The sequence below is a fragment of the Chamaea fasciata genome, unplaced genomic scaffold (genome assembly GCF_029207755.1).
Source record: "Chamaea fasciata isolate MVZ Bird 193981 ecotype frontalis unplaced genomic scaffold, bChaFas1.0.hap1 SCAF_5, whole genome shotgun sequence".
Lineage (NCBI taxonomy): Eukaryota > Metazoa > Chordata > Aves > Passeriformes > Sylviidae > Chamaea > Chamaea fasciata.
Window position 1 is genome coordinate 14,189,639 of NW_027094090.1, and position 13,847 is coordinate 14,203,485.

The 13,847-nt window shown below is 43.0% G+C and overlaps 1 protein-coding gene across 3 annotated transcripts; it reads left to right on the plus strand.

Annotated features, from left to right (window-relative positions):
* Positions 1 to 604: 604 nt before the first annotated feature.
* Positions 605 to 9,681, plus strand: CBLL1 (Cbl proto-oncogene like 1). 3 transcript variants are annotated; one of them, XM_066182901.1, is made up of 6 exons: positions 605 to 669; positions 3,221 to 3,388; positions 3,734 to 3,834; positions 4,083 to 4,166; positions 4,957 to 5,030; positions 5,577 to 9,681. In XM_066182901.1, exons 1-6 carry the CDS (start codon positions 657 to 659, stop codon positions 6,616 to 6,618), a joined length of 1,482 nt encoding a protein of 493 aa, XP_066038998.1. In that variant the 5' UTR covers positions 605 to 656; the 3' UTR covers positions 6,619 to 9,681. The 3 variants fall into 3 exon arrangements, with proteins under 3 accessions (XP_066038998.1, XP_066039000.1, XP_066038999.1); XM_066182903.1 differs by having other exon boundaries at positions 3,737 to 3,834; XM_066182902.1 differs by lacking the exon at positions 605 to 669 and adding an exon at positions 1,077 to 1,197.
* Positions 9,682 to 13,847: the final 4,166 nt, after the last annotated feature.

Here is a 13,847-nt window from a genome sequence, read left to right on the forward strand (position 1 = left end):
AGGGCTGACCTCAGCAGCCGAGAGCGCGGTGGGGCCTCCCATCCTCCCAGTGTGTTTGAAGGCTGCACCGCACAGGCGGCCGGACGGGGCCTCCGCGGCTCCTGAACTCAGAGCCCCCGCTCATGTTTTCACCCCATCCGTTCCCCCAAAACCAAGGCGGGACATCTCCCAATCCCAAACAGTCGCGGCCCTGCACCCCGGGGCGGCGGTCCTGCAGGCGCCGCGGGACCGCCGCATTCCTCTCCCGCTGCGGAGTGAGGCGGCCCCGCGTTCCCCGTTCCGCTCCCGCTGCGGAGTGAGGCGGCCCCGCGTCCCCCGTTCCTCTCCCGCTGCGGAGTGAGGCGGCCCCGCGTCTCCCGTTCCTCTATCGCTGCGGAGTGAGGCGGCCCCGCGTCCCCCGTTGCGCTCCCGCTGCGGAGTGAGGCGGCCCCGCGTCCCCCGTTCCTCTATCGCTGCGGAGTGAGGCGGCCCCGCGTTCCCCGTTCCGCTCCCGCTGCGGAGTGGGGCGGCCCCGCGTCCCCCGTTCCCCTCCCGCTCCGCCGGCCCGGAGCGCTCTGCCGGGGCTCAGCGAACGCGGCTCCGCCGCCTGCGCCCCTCCCACGCCGCCGCCGCTTCCGGCCGCGCCCTTCCGCTCCCACAGCGCCCCGCGCCGCATCATGGACCACAATGGTGAGCAGGGGGAGGCCGGGGACTCCTCCGGGCCCGGCTCGCAGGGCCCGCGCCCGCCGCTGGACGGGGAGCGGCCGAGCGGGGCCAGCGGGCGCGGGGCGGCGCGGGGGCGGTGGCGGCGGGCCCGACCCGGCCCCCGGGAGTGCCGGCGGGGCTCGGGTGCGCGGCGGGGCCTGCTCCCTGCCCGGGCAGGCGCGGCGGCCCCGGTGCCTCCTTCGGCTCGGCGGGGCCCGGCGCTGCCCCCGCCCCGAGGCGCTCCCCGGGCTGAGGGGCCGCTGCCGGCGGGACGCCCCGTTCCGGGCCGAGCGGAGCCGCGGCCGCTGACCGCGCCGGCCGGGCCGGGGTGCCCGGGCCCCGCAGCACCGGATGCCGCCTGTGGCGTCCCGGGGGCGGGGGGGAGACGCTCGTTTGCCCGCGGCGTTTCCCGGCATCGGTGTCCATGATGTGTTTCCTGACTCCGTGGTTGTGGCCCGAAAGGCAACTTCCTCGTGCTTAAATTTGGTTTCGTCGTTTAAATGTCGTTCGCCGGTGAGCGCGCTGGCGTAGCTGTGATCCTTTGGTAGTTAGTGCGCTGGCGTAGTGCAGTGAATAAATGAATGGACGTGGGCTTTTTGCTAGGGTGGTTTTGGAGGTTTTTTTCCTTTCCCTTAAAAAAGATCGCGTTGTGCCTCTGTATAAAGTATTTGAGCTGTATTTGTGCATTTTAATAAAGCTTGAAATGCAAAAATAAAATTTAAGTTGATGAAGGTGACAGTAGATTGTATCACCTCTAATTAGTGCTTCTTGAAGTAGTCTTAACAAGTTTGGTACGTTTGTCGTAGTTTTTTATGGACATAATCTTGCAAGTTGTTTTCATGCAGACAGGAATTTATCATCCTTCCGTGAAGCAGGAGTGACTAATAAACTTGCTAGTTTGGGTTAGTTGAGCAGGTAACTCATGTAAATATTCCTGGCTTGAAAGGGTATAAGGAGGAAAAGTTGACAGAACCTATTGGCAGTTCAGTGGACTAATTACTGCATAAGTTTTTGATTTTTAAAATTTGTTTTAATTATCTTTATTTGCAAGTGGACTGGGTTGCTGCAGAGACTGTGGTTTGGTGCTGTGGTTTTGTGTATTCTGGTAGAAAACAGAATTTGCCAACACATGGAAAACAAGCAGCTTCGCCTCTGGTGTCTTGGTTGAGCACTCCGAGGGGAAGCCTGATGGCCTAGTTGAGTGTTTGCAGGTTCATCTGGACAGCCCAAAGAAATAACAAATGACCAGAAGTAAAAACAAGCTTTATTGTTTTTGGCTTTTTGCATATTGCCTTTTAGAGTGAAACTATCAACCATAGTGCTAAGAGGAGTTTGATCTATCTGAGGAAATTGAGGGCTTTTGATTTGGAGATACAGGACTGTCAGGGCACAGTCCCAGTTTGAAACTGACACATTTCCTAGCTTTGGTGGTAGCTGCTGAAAAACAGAGCAATCCCATTTTTTCTTATTTTTCCTTCTACTTGTTGCATTGTACGTGGTGGTTATAGGCTTTGAGAGACAGTAGTTAGTGAGGCATTGTGCAGAATTACACTAATGGACCCCAATTTCAGCGTCTGTGCTCCTGCACTGCAATCCTTTGGGGTGGTCATTCCAGGGCTGGAGTGCCCTGTGGAACCACGGGGCTGTAACTGCTCGGGGCTCACCCCTTCCAGACTGAGCATGCCCTGCTTTGAAACACCTGTGGCATTTTCAGTTAAAATCCAGTTAAAATGAGCCGGGAAGATTTGTGAAGGACATAACTTCGTTTTTGTTTGAATGAGATGTTGTGTGGTGGTGTCAGAAGATCTCTCTGGAGGCTGAGGGAGTTACACCTCCTCATTGGTGTTGCTTGTTGGATTACCTGGTCTGTGTTATCTCTTGGAGCCTGTGCCTGCTGATGCATGCATCAGGCTGTTTCTTGCTTTGTTCACCCTGGTACTTAGATTCAAATCTGGTTAAGGAGAATTTAGTATGTAGCCAGGAACAATAATTTTCAGTTTAGGAAGGATACAACTACATATTCCTAAGTATCAATGCTTTTGTGATACTTTATTATAAACTTCTAAGTGATATGTCACAATGTCGAGTTAATATATAAACTGGTTTCCTTCCTACTTTAATAAACAATATACATAAATAGTAAAAATTACCTTTTCGCATAAGAAATTCTGTGTAGTCAAGGTTGTACAAAGAATTGACTCTCCAGTGCTCTTCACACTCTCAGAAGAGCTATAAGGTTACTGTTTCTGTAGTGGAAAAGTGTGTGACTAGATAGGTTATTTAAATAGCTTTATTTTTAAGCTACATTTCCTAAAACAGCTGCTGTTCCCAGCACAGTTTTGTGACGTGACATCTGGAATAAATTGTATGTGAAGATACCTAGTTTCTAGTGATTAAATTTTTGATATGTTGTGTGAGTCTTAAGCAAGCTTTGAAAATTATTTTTCTTAAAACTTTTCTGTTAATATTTAGCCTCTTTAGAGACTATTAGATAAGTGAAAAATTAGATAAGTTTGTTTTTTATTTTCTTTCATAGACAATGATTTACAAGGAACAAATAGTTCAGGATCATTGGGTGGTCTTGATGTCCGTAGAAGAATCCCCATAAAGCTTATTTCAAAACAGACCAATAAAACCAAACCTGCACCTCGAACTCCAAGAAATATGAACAGGATGCCTTCAAAGACACAAGCTGGTGATGAAGGTAAATTCATATAAATTCCCTGTAGTAGGGAAGTGTATTATTCTCCAACATTGTTCGAGACTTTACTCAGAGACTTAAGAGTCCAGGGTTCTTTCCAACTGCAAAACAAGTTTCAAATCTCTAAGTACTGCTGCACTGTAGGACTTCAGTAGTGCCCATTTCCAAAACAGGCTGTCTTACTATTTTGGCTCTACCTTTCTGTAGAGTGGGCTCAGCAGGTTGGAAGTGCTGTGGCATTATTTGATGATTTCATTATAAATGACCCATGCTCCTAATAGCAGCTGGTGTCAATTAAGGAAGTGTTGTGGTTGGCTCGTGTCTTTCTTCTCTTTCTCCTTTCCACAGAAGAATTTGATTATAACAAAGAGGAGCGATACGAATGTAAAGGAGGTGAAATGTTTGGCAATCAAAGGAGATTTCCTGGACCCATTTTTTGGGATTATAAGGTAAAGTCATGAATCTTTGCCTGTGTTTCATTCCAAGCTGTAAGTAGCCCTGGTAGATACTTTGTTAATTAAAAGTTTATCAGTTATTTTTGTCTGACTAAAAATACATCCTTGGCTTTCTCCTGTTTGTGGTCTTCTTGCTTCCTTTTCAACTAATTCCGAAATAATGGGTATGTTGATGATGATTGAAATGAGAAGCCTTAGTGATGTTGGCGTTTGTTTTCTCACCCCCTTCTCTGTCCTACCAGATAAACTTGCTGGGGGAAAAGGATGATACACCAGTCCATTTCTGTGATAAGTGTGGATTGCCCATCAAAATGTATGGACGCATGGTGAGTGAAATTACCAGTGGAAGATGCAGCCATGGTTTCCCTTTAGATAAAATTAGGTTTTACTGTGTCTGTATGAGGCTTCTAGAGATTACTGATTTCAACAGGCATCTGAATAAACAGCAGAATAGTACCAGGATGGACCTGGAGGCCGCCTCTGCTCAAGTGTTTTTGTTCCATCTGTCTGACTGATTTTGCTTTACCGCCAGATTCAATAAAGTAAGCCTGTAAATGTTAAACAAAAAACAGAACACCATCATGAAGGGAAAAAAAAGCCTTCTGGGGTTTTGACCTTGCACCACTTCGAAAATAAGCTTTTTACCTCAATTGAAGACTTGCAGTGAAGTTAGAAAACACTGTTCACTTTTATTTACCTTTAAAAACCCCTGAGATTAATTTAGATTTCTAAGTGTGATGTAACAAGCTTCAGCATCTGACTTAATGACAGTTAATGCTTTTAAAACTTTCCTTCTTTGCCAGCAAGACAAGTGTAATCGGATTGCATATACAGATTCTGTGAAAGTTCAGTGTTGGTAATAGTGCAAGACTCAAACTTTTGCCAGTGCTTTTTACCAGCACATAACCCCAAACAGCACTACCCCAAACACAGCATAAACCATTCTAGAAGGCTTCTGTGCAAAGATACTATAAATTATTAACCATTGCTATGCTTGTTCACCTCATAGGTAACTTAGTTTCTTCATTATAAACTGTGCACTGGAGGGAGAAACTGTATTCTGCAGAGTGACATAGATATTTATACATGTCTTAACAGCAATTTTTTTATCTCTAGATACCTTGCAAGCATGTTTTCTGCTATGACTGTGCTATACTACATGAGAAAAAGGGAGACAAGATGTGTCCAGGGTAAGTTACCTCAAGATTTGTTATTAAAGAAAATGTAAGAAAGTAACTTATATCTTAACAAATATCTTCTATATGTATAACAAATATCTTATTTCAGATACTCTGTTAACATGGCTCTTATTTATGTACATTTAGCAGAGGCAGTAGAGTACTCTGAACTTTCTAGTTCCAATTCCATGTTTTGGGATTGTAAGAGATCAGTGTTTGCTTTGTTGTTTTTGGGTAGGTAACCTGTTATTGCTCTAATTTGAAAAGGAATTAATAGCAGTTTGATTTACTTAGTGAAAATGAGTGTTATGACTTAATGCACAGAAGAAATTTATGTGAGAGATGCTACTTAATTCTACCTCATGAAATTTTTATGTTCTTTTATAGTTACATTTTGAGATTTAAAAACTAAGTAAACTTCAAAATCATTGAAAAGTTTCTTTCATTGCTACAGTGGAGCAAAATTGTCGGTTCTAATTTAGCTAATTACGTTATCAAAGAGGAATGCATGTTGAGCTCTCCATGATGATAATAAATCTATATTCTCTTTTTATTCAGCTGTAACGAACCCGTGCAGCGAATTGAGCAGTGTGTACGAGGGTCTCTCTTCATGTGTAGCATTGTTCAAGGATGCAAGAGAACTTACCTGTCACAGAGGGACTTACAAGCTCACATCAACCACCGTCACATGAGAGCTGGGAAGCCTGTTACTCGTCCTCCCATTGAACCCGTACACCCTCCTATTGCCCCACCGCCGGCCGAAATCCCCGAGCGTTTCATAATGCCCCCTGAGAAACACCACATGAGCCACATTCCGCCAAAGCAGCACATCATGATGCCCCCGCCTCCTTTGCAGCATGTGCCACATGAGCACTATAACCAGCCCCACGAAGACATCCGTGCTCCTCCTGCAGAGATGTCCATGGCTCCGCCGCCGCCCCGCCCGGTCAGTCAGGACACCTTCCGCATCTCAACGAGGAAACACAGCAACTTAATAACTGTCCCCATCCAGGATGATTCCAATTCAGGTGCTCGAGAACCGCCTCCGCCAGCACCCGCACCTGCTCACCATCATCCCGAGTACCAGGGCCAGCCGGTGGTGTCACACCCTCACCACATCATGCCTCCCCAGCAGCACTACGCGCCGCCCCCGCCACCGCCGCCGCCCATCAGCCACCCGCTGCAGCACCCCCCGCAGGCGGCAGGCACCCCGCACATGGTGTACAGCCAGGCGCCGCCGCCCCCCATGACCTCGGCCCCGCCGCCCATAACCCCTCCGCCCGGACACATCATTGCCCAGATGCCACCCTACATGAACCATCCTCCTCCGGGACCTCCCCCTCCTCAGCATGGGGGCCCACCTGTAAATGTAAACGCGCCCCCTCCTCATCACTATAATCCCAACTCTTTGCCACAGTTCAGTGAAGATCAAGGAACTCTTAGTCCCCCTTTCACACAGCCTGGGGGAATGAGTCCGGGGATCTGGCCAGCTCCAAGGGGGCCACCTCCACCTCCAAGGATGCAAGGGCCTCCTGCTCAGGCCCCCCTTCCTGGACCACATCACCCTGATCAAGCCAGATACAGACCCTATTACCAATGATACGAGCAACTATATAAATAGAAAATGCCATGAAGAGAATAAAATTAAATACAGAAGCCTTTTAATTAATTGTTTTGGGGTAATTTTGTTGTGGTTTTTTAAGAATACTGTCATTTTGACTGTAAGACATTTTGAGGTTTGAATCTTAAATGATTTTTAAGCCTTGGCCGTAGGACTCTTAACTTCAAATACTCTGTAGTGCTAAAATAAGTGGCTTAGTAGACCACAGTTGCATTTTAACAGAACTTCTGTCGCTAGTGTGGCTAAATTGTCCTAAGATGATCACTTGTAATATGATTTCCTGGAGAAGATGAACACGTGCTGTACCATTCTGAATATTGTTTTTGTTAAATCCAGTGTTTTTGTTAACCTGTGTACAATAATTAAATTGAAATATGGTTGTAAATGTGGTGAGTTTTTATATGAAGTTAACATAAACATAGTTCTGGGATGCCATTTCAACATGTATACCTTCCAAACAGCAGTGTAGTGAAATATTAAAGGAACTTTAATATTTCTCCTACTGCCATTTACCATTACTCATAAGGATTTCAGGCTGTAATGAATTCTTGGCACTAAAAATCAGACATGCAGAATTCTGCATTTACCACATTCCAGCTTTTCTGTTTTTTTCTTTATGCATCAAAATGAATCTATCAAATATACGGCTTTGGGCATGACGTGAAACCATGTATTGTGGGGGGTTTTTGTTTGGGTTTTTGGAGTTTGTTTTAAAGCTAGTTTTGATTCAGAGGGTTCTGTTTACATGTAAGCTGCTCAATGGAGTTGAATTCAAGCTGCTGTGTTTACTTATGGCTGTGTTTGTGTGGAAGTGGCTGTGAACTGGCTTGCCATGTCCATGAAAAGCAGCTTCTTTTAGGTAGAGAAGTAATGTTTCCCTCTCTCACTTTACATAATGTGTACAATAGGAAAACTTCCCATTTGGATAATAAAAGAGAAGTGGTCTGAAATCCCATGTATAGAAATAAAAAGGTACACATTATTTATCTGTTTTGATTTGTGATTCAGGTTTAATTGAATAGTCTTTAGGTGTTTTGCTTTTCTCAAAAACTAGCAATATAAGCAGGCTTTTAGGTCTGTTTTTGTCAAAAATTTATGTTTTATAAGAATACTTTTAAAGAGAAACATAGTATAAAATGAGAAGGTTCCTTTTTAGTGCAGCTGGTAGCAGAAGCAGACACTAACAAGACAGTACTGTCTGTTGGTTGGAGCGCTTATCTTTGCATTTCTGATCAGTATTTGCACTGAACCGTTGTTTTTCCAAATGCCATGTTTCTGGCAGTGGTGCTTTTAGATGAAGTCCTTTGGGATTTTTCTAAAGTTTGTAGTTTCCTACTGTTCTCAAATAATCTGAGCCATCTTAAAGCCTCAGTGTTAGTTTTTATTTTGTAAACATTCTTTTCTGGAATCATAAGTGTTAAATTTATGAAAGAGCTGTGACAGTGTGTCTCAGTGCAACATTCCAAATTTTGTATTTTTATGTCTAAACTTCATATTTTTAATTGGTTGAGCAAGGGCTCTTTAGATTTATTCTGTTCTTGACTGCCATTGATTTCCTTATGACCACGGCCAAGTATTTTAGACTGCCTTTCAAGGAAATACTTCTTTAGAGACAGGATACAAATAAATTCTGGGGTATGCAAATGGCCAGTAAGTATCAACTGCTTGAAAATCTGCTTAGCTGTAACATACTTCTTTCTAAGAGAGAGTTATTTGGTTTGGTTGCTCTGAAAACTAAGTAATTTTAAATAAAATACAGTGGTGAAGAAAAAGAGGCTGATTGTGATAGTGTGCTATGAAATGGGCTGGTTGAAAATTTACTGCTTCTCTACATGTGAAGGCAAAAATGGCTCTGCCAGCATTCTTTCAGTAACTAACAAACACACGAGGAACTTTTGAGGACCCCTTCTGTCACAGCGAGGTTGACTGAGAAGAGGCACATTTATGTTACAGCACATGACTTCATCTGGGAGGCAGTCTGCATCTCTGATTTTGTCCTTTGACTCTGCCAAGCCAAGCTGAGGCCCAACACAGCACTGAGGGCTCCAGGTGCCAGCTCGCTGTGCTGGGACACGCGCGGCTTCCTGAGGGAGGGCTGTGCATCCACTGCACCACTGCCCTGTGTTTGGGAAAATGGGATATTCTGGAATGAGCTGCTACCTGTCAGTCACAGGTGATGAGGAAATGATGCAACTCTTCCCATCCTGCTGGGTGTTTGAAGTAAGTCAGGTTGCAAACTTCTGTTATGTATTCTCCCATCTCTTGACCCAGATGAAGAGTTCAAAATATTTCTGTGTCCAGAGCTATTCTTGAAGTTAAAGTGCTTTCCTGAAAATGCTGAAGCAGATGGACTGATGAAGGGAAAACAGCAGTTTCTGCTCTATCAAGAAGCACAAAAGATGAATGTATCTCTACCATTGTCAATGTAGGCAGACAGTGTGTGAGAATTTTTTTCTCTGTATTTGCAACAATGTCATACAGACAATAATGTATTACCCAAAAAATCAGTGGGATCCCTTGAACTGGTTAGTGGCCATGGACCAAAAGTCTGTGATAGAGAACTTAACTGAAAAGTCATCCTATATAGGCAGGTCTTGGACTTGAGTCAAATTTCTATGTAGTCTTGAGAAAGGGAGACTTAATATATTTTTTTAATTATTAAATCTGGATTAGATTATATATATAAATCTATTACCTATGTAACTAAGGGCACTGTTGATGTTTTCATATTTACAAAGTTTAAAAATGCTTCCTCCAGTTGAAACCCTGGAGGAACTGTCTTGTTAACTGTCTTTTTAATTTGTTATGGGTTTGGTGTATGTTTTAGAGTATTTTTTTTCCTTGATTTGTTGGTTGGGTTGGGTTTTTTTTTTAATTCCTGGTCATTTTACTGAGAGGTTACAAAGTTCATGTGTTGTGTTTAATTGTGTAATTGACTGTGTTAGAAATGGTGAGATGTGATTTCTTTGGGTTCCTTCTTGCTGTAAAGACAAACATTTGAATTTAATTAATTATTTTGAATAAATATCCTTCTCTGTGGCAGTGATCTCCTTCCCAAAGCATTGCCTGTCAGATCTCAGGTTTTAAAGAGAACTCTGACATTGAAATTTGTCAGCCATTGCAAGTTCCTCTAACAATTTCACATAAGCAATGAACAACAGTTTGATGATGGTTTGTGTTCACCAAGGAAAGAATTAAAGGACACCAGCAGATGGCCTGAAAACATCTGTGCTTTAGATGTTTGTCTCCTTATATTTTATCCTTGATTCCATCTCTAACTTTGCTTAAAGAGTTGCCTGCGGCCATGCATACTTTATAAACAGGGGGCAGTTGTGTGAACTATAGTTTCTGTTTGTGGTGTTTTTTTAAATACTGTTAACATAACGACTGGTTACCTACTTGTGATAAGTCATATTTTTCATGCCTTTTTAAAAAAAACCCTGTGAATTATTTTTTTTTTTTTTTAGAACTGATCCAAGAGAATTAGAAATTCTGACTGGATGAATTTTTCACTTCCTGTTCTCAAAGACTGTCAAAAACTGTTTGTTAAAAACTGAAGTGGAAGTAACTCCACTATTACCTAACTCCACTTCCGAATTTGCACATGTAGCAAGGGAGAAAAACTGTCTTCCCCTTAGTGGAAGTCAGGTGTTCTCAGAAACACATTTGTGGATATGCTTTCCCTGTGGATCAAGTCTGAACACACCTCTCTCTTCTTAAACTGTTTTCTGCTCTGTAAAACTTGTGTCTGATTATGTTTCTCTCTGTGTGCATTGCTGGGCTGCTGACAAAAGCAGGCTCAGGTTCACAGCAGAATGTCCTGTCAAGCCTGGGAAACTGGAGGAGCAGTGGATTGAAGCTGCAATGGAATGATGAATGTATGGAGAAGAAGTTTGAACTTTTCCTCTTCGTATGTATGACACAGAGTCCAGCAGAGAAATGTGCAAGGTTTGGATTCATTTTCACCCTGATTACATTTCTAAAGTAAATATCAGTATTATACAAGTTGTGTTCCCCTTTGTATTTATTTTATGGTGTTAAAAACAATTCTTAGCAACTCATAAATTGTCTTGATACAGTAATTGTCCCTTCGCAATTGTGAGCTTTTGCACTGTGTTCAGATGTATTACACTCACATTAGTGACTCACACTGACCAGTTTGCAAACTGAACTGGCTGCATTTGTTTGGGCAATGTGAGTGAAAATAATGATGTTTAAATCCTCTTTTAGTCTTGCCTTAGCCATGAGACACCAACTTTAGAAACTTTCCCTACTCTAAATGGGATCTCTTTATTCTCTTGAGTATGAGGCATTAATTTTTTGATGTTTTTTCTTCTTTTTTAGAATTTATTTTCAGTGTAGACTCAGTTCATGAGTGCAAGAGGTTAAAATATTAAACAATGCAGCATGCATCCAGAAATGTGTGGGTGGAATAGCAGCAGGAAGCTGGGAAATTAGCTCAGTCATTATGAAACTTCAGTGAGTAATTTTGATAATATAATTCAAGTGTTTCTTGAGTGCCAGTAGAACTCATTGTAATGCACTTCTGGTAATGGGAAGAGTGATAATGTCTGCAGGCAGGCAGGAATGTTTCCATTTTCATGTAGTAATACTTCACTAAAGAACTTCAGCATAACTGCTTAGGAAAAAAAACCCCAAATGATTAACTAAATAGGCATATGTGTCAGTTATCAAGAGTTTTCTTCTGTTTAATTTGTGAAAACCGATGTTTGAACACACCTGCAAGATCATTTATGGTGAATTATTTCCTCCACTAAATAAAATCATGTAAGTGCTGATGATTGTTCTTCAACTTGTTCTTTGCAATTTCTGGGTCAGATAAACTTTCAGACATCTTCTTAGGACGCAGAAGGTAACAACGCATACAGACTGAGAAAACAAATTCTCCACATTCAGCACAGGGATGAGGAAGAGAGAACTGTGAGTACCATTTCAGTAAAGAAGTGCTTAAGGGATTCTTCTTCCTTAATAGGAACTGAGTTTGAAATTGAAAAAAATACAGGTTTGCATGTTACAATCATCTCTCCATTGGGCCTAAGACCTTGAATAAGCACTTTTTATTTATTTTTTTGTTTCTGTATTTCACACTGCACCAATGTGATAATCAGGCTTGAGAGTAGGCTTGAGCATCACTGGCTCTGTGGCTTCTTTTTCCATCCTGCTTGCTGGCTGTAAAATTGTTTTTTAGTTACAAAGCGTATGCACTGTGCTGAAGGGAGATGGGCTCAGGATGCACGATGAGGAATTAACATGATACCTGTCAGCTCTCCAAAAAGCAGGAATGGAATTAGCCATTTTGCTTAATTCCTGAGTAAAATACTAAAAGGTAGTATATGGTAGTGCTCTGAGTAGCCGCAGCACCCAATGCAGGATGTATAGAAACCTAAATAGCCAGGATTCTGGAGGTCCCTGTCTCAACAATACAGCAGTAAATCTGCATCACCACAGTATCCCATAACAAGATGTTATAATCTGCATGAGAAAAAAAATAAACTGCACAGAAAAATGCTATTATTTGAATAACAGTTGCAGAAATAACCAGTATCTGGAGAGAATCTCTCATAAAGCATCAGAAGTACAATTGTTGCTGGTGTCAACATTGAAAAATAAGGAGTAGGGTGATTTAAGAACATGGCAAGTGCTAGTAGGGACATGTGACGTGGGAGTGCAGAGCTCTCTGGCCAAGGCTGTCTATATGCCATGTCCATTTAAGAAATGGTGAATAGTCTTGGAAGGGGGATTATCCTCTGTGGCACTGTGCTGTGTCAGAAGAGTCATTAGTATAGAAATCAATTGTTCTGAGATGTGCAATTTAGAAAAGAATATTTTTTTATTAACCTGGAGCCTGTCAAAAAATCCTATATGGTTTTGAAATGCAGTGTGTGGTATTCCACCAAATACTGCACCTCATATATTGCTTTTGAAAGGGATGTTTGCCTGGGTCAGTATAGGTACATATGAGCACAGGACTGAAAAGAACAGCTTGAGTCTGACAATTCAGATTACACTGGTATGATGTGGTCTCATGATTTTCATGAACTTGTTTAAGTCTCATCTTAAAAGCAGTTCAGTTTTTTGCTCCTCTTGTTCTAGCTGGGAAGGATCTCGTCATTGTAAAAATGAGGAACAATCTTCTAATATCTTGTTCATGTTTAAGTTTGGCCAGTTCATTTTCTTTTCCTTACAGGACAGTATTTTTTTTTCTTTAACTTGCATAACATTTCCTCTCTCCTAGGTTAAATCCCTTTATCTGTTTCTGTTTTTGCCAGTCCTTAGATACAAGCTCTCCATTTTACAAAGATCCTCATAACAATTTTCTTCATTAAAATTTGATTTCATCTTACTTGAATGGGAGAGCTCAGTCCTGAAGTTCAGAGTATTTAGAGTGAAATTTCCCCTGTGCATTGCACAGTATCACAGAATCAATGAATGTCCTGAGTTGGAAGAGACCCACAGGGATCATCAAGTCCAACGCCTGGCCCTGCACAGCACCATCCCTGCAATTCACCCCATGTGCCTCAGAGCATTGTCCAAACACTTCTTGAACTCTGTCTGGCTGATGCTGTGACCACTGCCCTGGGGAGCTGTTGCAGTGCCCAACCACCCTCTGGGGGAAAAGCCTTTTTTCTAATATCCAACCTAAACCTCCCCTGACACTTCAGGCCACTCCCTCAGGTCCTGTCACTGGTCACCACAGAGAAGAGAGTCCCTCCTATTCCCCTCATGCGGATGTTGTAACTGCAGTGAGGTCTCCCCTCAGTCTTCTCCAGGCTGAACAGACCAAGTGACCTCAGCCGCTTGTCATACGGCTTCTTCTGAAGGCCCTTCACCATCTTCATTGCCCTCCTTTGGACACTCTGGAATAGTTTAATACCTTTCTTATGTTGTGGTGACCGAATAAATTTCTCATTCTGGAAAGATTTATTGTGTTATGCTCTATGTTTTTTGGAAGACTGCATTAGAAGGGCAAATTGGCAGTATGCTAATTGTATCTGTCTTCAGGTACTGCTGTGCTCATTATCTGGCACACAACACGTACTTGACAGTGAATCTGCTGTGGCATGCTCAGAACAGCAGTGGGTTGGTACAGCTGCTCACCATTCATCTGGTGTCTGCAGGAAGCAGCATCTCTGTGATGCCACCAAGGGCCATGTCTGCCACACCAGGTCAGGCACGTGATCACCCAC